A 10540-nucleotide genomic window follows, 5' to 3' on the forward strand; every position below is an offset into this window, starting at 1 on the left:
ATCAGAATATCCAAGGCTATTGTGATACTAATATCTACAGTTAGTATTAGTGGTTGTATACAGTGGCTTGCAAAAGTATTCGGCCCCCTTGAACTTTTCCACATTTTGTCACATTACAGCCACAAACGTGAATCAATTTTATTGGAATTCCACGTGAAAGACTAATACAAAGTGGTGTACACGTGAGAAGTGGAAGGAAAATCATACATGATTCCAAACATTTTTTACAAATAAATAACTGCAAAGTGGGGTGTGCGTAATTATTCAGCCCCCTGAGTCAATACTTTATAGAACCACCTTTTGCTGCAATTACAGCTGCCAGTCTTTTAGGGTATGTCTCTACCAGCTTTGCACATCTAGAGACTGAAATCCTTGCCCATTCTTCTTTGCAAAACAGCTCCAGCTCAGTCAGATTAGATGGACATCCTTTGGAAACAGCAGTTTTCAGATCTTGCCACAGATTCTCCATTGGATTTAGATCTGGCTGTGACTGGGCCAGTCTAACACATGGATATGTTTGGGTTTAAACCATTCCATTGTTGCCCTGGCTTTATGTTTAGGGTCGTTGTCCTGCTGGAAGGTGAACCTCCGCCCCAGTCTCAAGTCTTTTGCAGACTCCAAGAGGTTTTCTTCCAAGATTGCCCTGTATTTGGCTCCATCCATCTTCCCATCAACTCTGAGCAGCTTCCCTGTCCCTGCTGAAGAGAAGCCCCCCCAGAGCATGATGCTGCCCCCCCATATGTGACAGTGGGGATGGTGGGTTCAGAGTGATGTGCAGTGTTAGTTTTCCGCCACACATGGCGTTTTGCATTTTGGCCAAAAAGTTCCATTTTGGTCTCATCTGACCAGAGCACCTTCTTCCACATGTTTGCTGTGTCCCCCACATGGCTTGTGGCAAACTGCAAACGGGACTTCTTATGGTTTTCTGTTAACAATGGCTTTCTTCTTGCCACTCTTCCATAAAGGCCAACTTTGTGCAGTGCACGACTAATAGTTGCCTATGGACAGATTCCCCCACCTGAGCTGTAGATCTCTGCAGCTCCCCCAGAGTCACCATGGGCCTCTTGGCTGCATTTCTGATCAGCGCTCTCCTTGTTCGGCCTGTGAGTTTAGGGGGACGGCCGTGCCTTGGTAGGGTTACAGTTGTGCCATACTCCTTCCATTTCTGAATGATCGGTGGAACAGGGCTCCGTGGGATGTTCAAGGCTTTGGAAATCTTTTTGTAGCCTAAGCCTGCTTTAAATTTCTCAATAACTTTATCCCTGACCTGTCTGGTGTGTTCTTTGGACTTCATGGTGTTGTTGCTCCCAGTATTCTCTTAGACAACCTCTGAGGCCGTCACAGAGCAGCTGTATTTGTACTGACATTAGATTACACACAGGTGCACTCTATTTAGTCATTAGCACTCATCAGGCAATGTCTATGGGCAACTGACTGCACTCAGACCAAAGGGGGCTGAATAATTACGCACACCCCACTTTGCAGTTATTTATTTGTAAAAAATGTTTGGAATCATGTATGGTTTTCTTTCCACTTCTCACATGTACACCACTTTGTATTGGTCTTTCACGTGGAATTCCAATAAAATTGATTCATGTTTGTGGCTGTAATGTGACAAAATGTGGAAAAGTTCAAGGGGGCCGAATATTTTTGCAAGCCACTGTATATATTTTATGTGAGTGTATAGATTGGTAGGTGTGGGTTGTGTGTGCTGGGTTTACTTGGATGGGTTGAACTTGATGGACTCTGGTCTTTTTTCAACCCTATGTAACTTTGTAACTATATGTAACTATGTAACCCCAGGGTCCCCAAACCGTTAACAGTTGGTCACTAGGGGACTGCAGTTTTAGTTTTGAAAAACTAGGTGGAGCCACCAACAGCCAATCAGATTTCACCTATTGAATTTTATTGGTTTGATGCCAGGATTCCCAAACTTTGCACAATCAGTCACTGGGTGCCACCAAAAGCCAATCACATTTCATTCATTGTTTTCAGTGAGGAAATTTTAACTGTTGCCATTCTCACATGTTTAATTTCAGGGTCCCCAAACTTTGCACAGTTTGTCACTGGGTGACTATGTTCCAAGTTTAGAAAAGTGGGTGGGGCCAACAACAGCCAATCAGATTTCACATATAGACTTCATATGTTTAGATTTAAACTGCTGCCATTCTTTAAATATTAATACTAAGGTCCCCAAACGTTGCAGAGCTCTTCACCAGGTAACTGCAATGATAAAAAAGTGGGTGGAGCCACCAACAGCCAATCAGATTTTAACTATTGATTTTCAATGGGGAAATTCAACCTGCTGCCATTCTCACAGTATTAACACCAGGGTCACTAGGGGACTGCATTTTTAGGTTTTTTTGGTTTAAATTTAATTAAAATGTCAGTCACTGGCTCACTACATATTCAGGGTTAGAAGTGGGTGGAGCCACCAACAGCCAATCCATTTCCATTAAATGTTATCAGTATATATTTAAACTGATGCCATTATTTAAGTATTAATTCCAGAGTTGTTAAACTTTCCAGAGTTAGTCTCTGGGTATTTGCCGTCCAAAGTTTAAAAAAGTGGGCAGAGGCACCAACAGCCAATCACATTTCACCTATTTACTTTCAATGGTGAAGTGTAAAACATTACAAAGTTGGTCACTGGGGGACTGCAGTTCAAAAATAGGAAAGTAGGTGACTGGGGGCACACCCTCCAACCACCAATCACAATTTACCTGTTGACTTTTATTGGTTTAAATTTAAACTGCTGCTGTTCTTTAACTATTAATCCTAGGGTCCCTAAACTTTGCAGAGTTAGTCACTGGGTAACTGCAGTTCCAGGTTAGAAAAAGGGGACGGAGCCACCAACCTCCCATCTAATGTCACTCATTGACTTTCAGTGGGGAAATTTAAGTTGCTGCCATTCAGACACTATTAAAACCAGGGTCCCCAAACTTTTCACAGTGGTTTTTACTATATATCTGTGGTCCAAGGTTAGAAAAAGTGGGCAGAGGCCATTCAGTGACTTCACGTTTTTCAACCCAACATGAAGTTTGTTCTCAAACTTCCCTTTTTAGTCTTACATTACTGGTTCTTCAAGATCAGTGTTGGGCTTGGGTGTCTTGGGACCCACAGTGGCTGCAACCTCAGGGACCCCCACCACTCCTGTTCAATAAATATTTATAATCCACTGAACTGGAAACTGATGTTCTTATCTGTGTTTACAAGGGATTTAAGTTGTGGCTTTTACCATACCGGCTAACAATGCTTCCCATGGCAACCAAACAAACTCACTTAACACAGATCAAACAGAAATTATTCTGATCAAACAGAAATGATCAGCTGTTGTTAAGTAATTATGCAAACAACCATAGGTATTGCAAATAGTTTTTTCAGGCATGGTAAAAGCAATGAGGAGCAGTTAGCCTTTAGCTGGTCGTACACGCACCAATTTTATTGCACGAAACAATGTTTCATAAGATATTCGGTGCATGTATGGTGGATCAACAAAACGACCGATATCACAAAGGGGTATATTAAGGTCCAGTGCTGCCCTAGGCACCGGACCTCAATATGTCCCTATGCCATGCACGTGATGTCACGTGCATCTACGTCCTGCACATTATGTCACATGTACGTATGATGTCACACACACCAACGTCACAAAAGTGACATCACATGCAGCGTACATGTTATGTCACTTTCACAGAGCCCGCTACCCCCTCACCCTGCAGCTCTATGGAAATCCGCAGTGGAGTCCAAGGCCATATATATATATTTTTTTTTTTAATAAAAAAAGAAGTTAAAGCCCAAAGACCTGTCACCCTAGGCAGCCCTCAGCGTAATTTTTTATGCATTTTCTCTTCCACCAGAATTTACGTAAAATAACAAAATATCACTGTAAAATCTGGTCTTCAGACAGAGAACTTCTCCATTATTTTACACAGCTTTTTACACCGTTTTCATTTTACACATTCTTTTACAAATGTGGTACACTGTGCAAAGTGTATTTTTGGGTGCAAGTCACCATATTTTTACCTACAAGACAGCATATTTTCTTATGATTCCATCTAAATTGAGTATGCAAGGTGGCGATGCATCTGACTGCAATGCACTTAAACTTGCACAGTTGAGCGTATGATTCAATGTGAAATGAACACAATTTAGTTGAAAATCTTTGGTGTTGGGATGTCTGCCACTTGCCATTAAAATGATGTCTGCTCCATTTTGATGGATTCCATTTGTGTATACATAGGAATAGCTTGCTGTGGAAATACTGGCGTATTTCGGCAAACGCTTGAAAAATCTGTGGTAAGTCGTTTTCTAGCGTGTTTATGCATTGTGTGGTTTGCTTCGAGTCTTTTCAAGTTATTTCTATGGATGATGATATTGTGCGTTTTTCAGCCGCTGAGAGAATTAGAAAATACGCAGTGTAAAAACGCCACGTGTGGCATCAGCCTAAAGTAAATATGGGTTCTTACCAAAATGTCCCCTTGAACAGCAGTGGGATCTTATACTTGAATTTCTACCCAAAACCAAAAACAGGTCCTAAAATATAGTGTTCCTGAAATGCAGAATGTTGTAAAATAATCCATGTAGTGACAATAAGCCTCCAAGGTCATTCTCAGCTGTAATCTAATACAGCACAATAAGCTGCTTATTTCGCAGTGCAACACTGCTCTGGATATAGATAATGCGACCACATAAAATTTGTAGACATAAAAACACTGCTAAAACATTAAACCTCTGACATTTCACATTACTTACATCAGACAAAATTCTAAAGACCTATTTAGTGTTTTGCATTCATTTCAGTGTTTAATGGGACACATAATTTGTGAATGAATGACCAGGAATTTGTGAATGACTGAATGCAATGTGAACCAAATGACTGCATTGTGGAATCAAAGATTGTGCCTAAAATGCCTGCTTTCATATTTTCGGCCCCATCTCTGCTTCTGCCCTGCTCTATGTCGCTGCATGCGCCTAACTGAAAACCGCAGGCGGAGAGAAATGGAGGAAACACTCAGCAGTACATAAAACATAGGGGGATTCTCCAGTGCAATTATCTGCAATATATCAATTCTGGCACTTGCATATACATTTTCATGTTGTTATCACTATTACCATTTCCAGTTTGTTAAAAAGTTTAAACAGTACGCCAACACACTAGCCAGTCAAAAGTCAGTCATTACGCCAACACACTAGTCAGGCATAAGTGTTTACGGCATATATGTGTAAGACATACCTACTGTATGTTATCTGGACAAAGCCATTTTTAAATACACCCTTTACAAACAAAAAAATTGCTAAGGCCCTAAAAATTCACAAAAGGAGATTTGGCTGAGTTTGCTGTAAGTAAAGCTTGACAAGTCAATAAAAACTGCCAATTAGGTGACTCCAGACCGAGCCAACAGAATATGGGCCAGTCTACATATCCCTTGGGGAAGTATGCAGATACAGTTAGGCGATAACACCTTTCAACCAGCGATTCACCTTAGGGCAGTGGCACACGGGGAGATTAGTCACCCGCGATAAATCTTCACTATTGAGGGCAACTAATCTCCCTGACATGCATCCCACCGGCAAGAATGTAAATTGCTCACAAGGAAACTTCAGGCGACCAAAAGCAATGTGTGTGCCATCCCACTGGTGATTTACATTCTTGCCAGTGGGATGGCATGTCGTGGAGATTAGTTGCTTGCAATAGTGAAGAATAGTGACTAATCTCCCCACGTGCAATCGCCCTTAATGCTGGTGGGAAGGCACAGTAGCCAAGATTTAACCACAGGCTTTAGTAGGAATAAGAGCAAATCCCAATATATTTCCTTTTTTTTGCTGTTTCAAAACACACAGTGTGATTGCAATTGCACGTGATAAAGAAATGAAGTAGAGCAGTGCCAAGCAAAGGCCTGCGTTTAGGGCTGAATTGTCAGATAGGGGTAGAATTCCTATTGCTTCTACCTCCATATCTGACGATCCACCCATACCCTCCACTAAAGATCATAATTGTGACATGTATGGCTAGCTTTATGGCTATGAAGGCGGTGAACTTGGATGATATACCAATTCAGTTTTGAGTTATGAGTTTTGGTAGAACTGCTGAAGGTGGAGGGATCGTAATTGTAGCATGTATGACCACCTTAAGGGCAGTGACACAAGGGGCATTTCATTGTACGACTGAAAATCTCCTCTCCTGTGGGTGAAAAATAAACCTGCTCCTTCACATTAGTTGGAATTGCTGCATGTAAAGCCCCCATGGGCCCCCACCCCCCAGTCCAACACTGTATCCCAATAAACATGAGCAGGTTCAATCTAATTTTGGCCTGGTGTTTTTGTTAAACTTTCCCATACTGCATTACAACATACATCAAACACTAGAAAAAGTTATTTAGTTTCACTCTGTTTCTACAAATGAATATTGCTAGGTCTGGAAGGAAAAATATATTCAGCATAATTTTTCTTCATTATGTAAATACCAATGTCAGCCTCCCAACACAGCCACATTGTATAGGATTGGGATCTATGTATCTGAGTGGTGACAGTGTGTAAATATAGAGAAGCATATCCTAATAGAATTGCAACATCAGTTACAAGCCCAGTTCTGCCCGGAAAGAAGTTTCATATCACTATGGCAACAAGCGTCCTTAGTTACTGTACATTCCTGAAGTCTTTTTATTTAGTGCATGGCAAAGTGTACACAAACACAAGTACAGCATGTATAATGCAATCATAGATTAACCTCTAGCAAAGGACAGCTGTTACTGTACAATTCCATAAAGCTATTATGAACGTAATAAAGGCAAACAGTCACTACAGACCAGCATATGGGTTTATTTAATCTGTTGCTTCCACTAATAGTTGAAGAATGTTCTAATATGCATTGGCGAATACACACTATAATGCAAGTAGCACGGCAATCATACAGTTTGTTGCTTTTTAGAAAAGTAGCATAGACAGTGCATAAAATATGTTTTAATCAATGTACAGACATGCTGCATTAGCAAATCACTGTAACACTACCCATATATTTATAGATAAAAAGAGACAAGCTCACTCACATGATAGTCTTTGTACCAGTTGTCCAGTTTATCCTGCAAGACTCTACACTTCTCACTGTTAGCCAGTCTCCTCAGGGTGTCTGCCATGGCTGTGCCCAGATACACAGAACCAATGACTTGCAGTGATGTTCCTTGTTTCCTGCCCTGTGCTGCCAGTCGCTGCTTATTTAGGGGCAAGCTAACTAATGTATTGTTCCTCTGCACAGGAGCCAGGGATTCCACAACCAAAGAACACACGTCTCTGTTAGTTGTAGCAACAGCTTTATTCCAACCCCTCCCCAACACTGCTGCCACCACCCCCTCACTTCTTCTGTCCCCATTACTATGTATTCTGCCTGTCTATAATTAAAATTACTGTCCTGATATTAGCTATGTGCATACTAGATTTTTGTAACACATATAAAGCACTTTTGGTACTTTTGTGCTGTTCAAAGTGGATATGGTCTGTTTTTCCCTATTCTACTGTCCAGTAGAAGCAGCACAGTAGTAATACCACCATTCTTTAATACAATGCTCTTTTTAAGACAAAGACATTTTCCTTGGCTGACACAAAGCATGAGACCAACATGATCATGGGGTAGCAAGAAGCAAGTGCAAATAACAGGCTAAAAGTGCAATGTTTTTTTATGCCTACATTTTTGCACTAGCCGCTTCAAGTCTTTATCAGCAAAAGACTGCAGGTTAACTAATAATGATGAAAAGGAATATATTACAAATAATATAATTTCTGTGATCGCAGATATTAGTGTGGTAGCATTGCAGCTACTTTCCTGATCATTTTAGATTATGTTTTTTAAAAGAAAATGCATACTTTCAGATGCTGCAGATGCATTGGGTGCAGCTGCAGACAAGCAGCAAATAAACATGGGATACCGCTTTGTTGGTATTTTGACATCAATATTATTATTAGAAAAAATATAGAAGTATAGAGCTGGTATTTTTTTGTTTTTTCTTTTTAAAGGTGGCAACCCTACTTGAGTCAACAAACTTATCTGATAATAAGTCTAATTTAGAAAAGACATATTGTGTAAAAACAAGAATATGCCACTGCATTAGGGCTCTGGCACATGGGGAGATTAGTCGCTCATGACAAATCTCCCTGTTCGCGGGCGACTAATCTCCCCGAAATGCCATCCCACTGGCTAAAATGTAAATCGCCGGTGGGATGGCATACGCGGCGGTGCGATTTCAGTGAAATCACAGACGTTTCTTTGAGGAAGTTTCTTCTCGAGGCCCGACGGAATCATAAAAATCACGTGACTTTTTGTCACATAAACACAAAAGTGTTCGGTATTTCCAAATATTGTGATGAACATAAAAACAACTAGACCATAAGTGGAGGAAAAAGGCTGCAGCAATTATACTATAACCAGCTTACTAACATTAACATACTGACCTGAAAAACTGTTAGTCACCAACTTGTCACTTACCCATTATAATTTAACTGAACAAACTCAGGCCCACCTCTGTTGCCCTTTCAGCAGGTGGCCACTTGCGCAGTTTCTGAGATACCCCTTTTAATAGCCCCAGTTAAGTCTACAGTCCTAGTGTTACCTAAATCATTGCCCCCCCAAGTGAATAATAATTAAGTGTGGTAGTGACCATTTGTTTGCATCAGGATCAGGGTCTCTATAAGCTGATTCCATCAAAGACCTCTTAGGGCAAAGACACATGGAACTACTAGTAGCAGCTACTTGTAGTGGCTACAAAAATAGACAATGCTTATAATTTACTGATAATTTTCTCTATGTGTGTTTTAGCAGAGGCAAATCTCAGTATTGCCTGTGGCAGGGTATTTTCTGGCATTTAGTAGCTATGACAAGTAGCTGCCGCTACTATCTAGCTCAGTGAGTCTTCAGCCTAAAGCCCATCCACTGAATGTGATAAATCTGTTTGTCTAAGTCTAAGTTAAGTCTACATGTTAGCAGCCCAGTATCGCCCAGTAAATGTATGAGTGACCAGTGATTCAGATTTGTTTCTTGGGACCTGAGAAAAAATACAGAAGCTCGGCAAGTGAGGGTCTCTTGTAGATTTTAAACCTCTTAAACTCCCATCTGCCAATTTATTTGTTCATTAGAATCAGGAAAACCCCACAATAATGCCTGGATTTTTGCTTATATCCAAAAGGAATGTGATATGTACAATCCTAGCTAGTGAGAACTTGCTTTGTAAGGCACTTTGCCAATACCCTGTTGTACTAGAATACAGATACAAATGTACCATGGATAAATAATGGGCCTGGAATTCTTAGGCTTACCTTGGTGCAGGTGTCAAATAGTCTAACTGGACATAGCTTAGGGTTTTACAAATTGCCTAGCCACTTGATAGCACCCTTTCATTTTGGACTTCTGGATCAAAATTCTAAGCCTCCATTTAAAGATACTGACAAAGGTATTGTTGATGGTGAAATGGCATCACTAATCCTTAATTGGTAATAAACATTAATTAAAAAAACAGGAGAACATGGTGGTTTCATATGAGGAGGTGCAAACCGATTTAATTGTAATATGTACAGTGTAATGTTACTGCTCTCCTTTCATCTTTTGCTGGTTTTTGGTTTGCTATACCTTTAATAATCTGCCTAAGCCCAGGCCTTTTGGTAATGTCCATCCTTTCCAAAAATCTCAGAAAACATGAAATCCCTGCTAATTTTCTCCTGATCAGTGATACTGTGTGTTGAGCCTAGTAAAGCTCCAGCACGGATAAAAGCATTAAATCATTATCACTCATATTACTGAGGGTGGCATAATGGTCTTTAAACTTGTGCATGTGCACACAAATTTTGGGGCCAATGCATACAACAAATTATAGTGTGCACAAAGTATTTTGTGTGAAAACACAAAGTTTTGCCTTTATTCTGACTAGAGCGCACAGTTTTTAAAAATGCACACACAAGTTTAAAATGTGCGCACATAGTTGAAAAGGAAATAGAGGGAATATTGCTCCAAGTCTCTCCAGGCTTGCGATTTGAGCTTCAAGTTCTATAAGACATTTAGCTTCTGATAAGGCTCCCTATGGAGGCCAGACTATACTCGAAACATAATCTGGGCATAATGTCTTTTCTGCTACCACAACTCCTGCCAGGTACCAAAATGTGTTTAACTGGAAGTGAGATAATGCATCAGCCAATCTGGTATCTGTATTAGGCAAATGCTTGACTCTAATGTACAGTTGTAGGTTCTGTAATACAAAAGAGTGTAACAGCCTAATAACAGAAGAAGAGTTTGTACTTTACAGTGCTTATTAAGAATTTGCGCCGCCACCCCTAAATTATTGCAGTTAAAGATGTGCGTTTATTAGCAAGCCTAGCACCCCATACTTCCACTGCTAATGGCTATTTTGTCTGTCTCTATGCCAAAAAATGTTATAATTGTTGGCAATACTGTTTTATCCTGTACTAGGGGGATGCCAAATATATTAGCTAGCCATATAAAGGCGTTCTATGATTTCTTACAGCACTGCAACTTACTGGGGCCAATAAACAGAAAATC

At 40.4% G+C, this 10540-nt stretch overlaps 1 protein-coding gene across 2 annotated transcripts in view; it reads right to left on the reverse strand.

Moving 5' to 3' along the window:
* Positions 1–7294, reverse strand: part of spata18.2 (spermatogenesis associated 18, gene 2) — a 37257-nt gene extending 29963 nt beyond the window's left edge. For both annotated transcript variants that reach the window (XM_031899021.1, XM_002933104.5), the window contains exon 1: positions 7050–7294. In XM_031899021.1, coding sequence (XP_031754881.1) covers positions 7050–7136 — 87 coding nt within the window. In that variant the 5' untranslated portion in view covers positions 7137–7294. The remainder of the gene's footprint in view (positions 1–7049) is intronic.
* Positions 7295–10540: the final 3246 nt, after the last annotated feature.

The sequence above is a fragment of the Xenopus tropicalis genome, chromosome 3 (assembly GCF_000004195.4).
Source record: "Xenopus tropicalis strain Nigerian chromosome 3, UCB_Xtro_10.0, whole genome shotgun sequence".
NCBI classification, from domain to species: Eukaryota; Metazoa; Chordata; class Amphibia; order Anura; family Pipidae; genus Xenopus; species Xenopus tropicalis.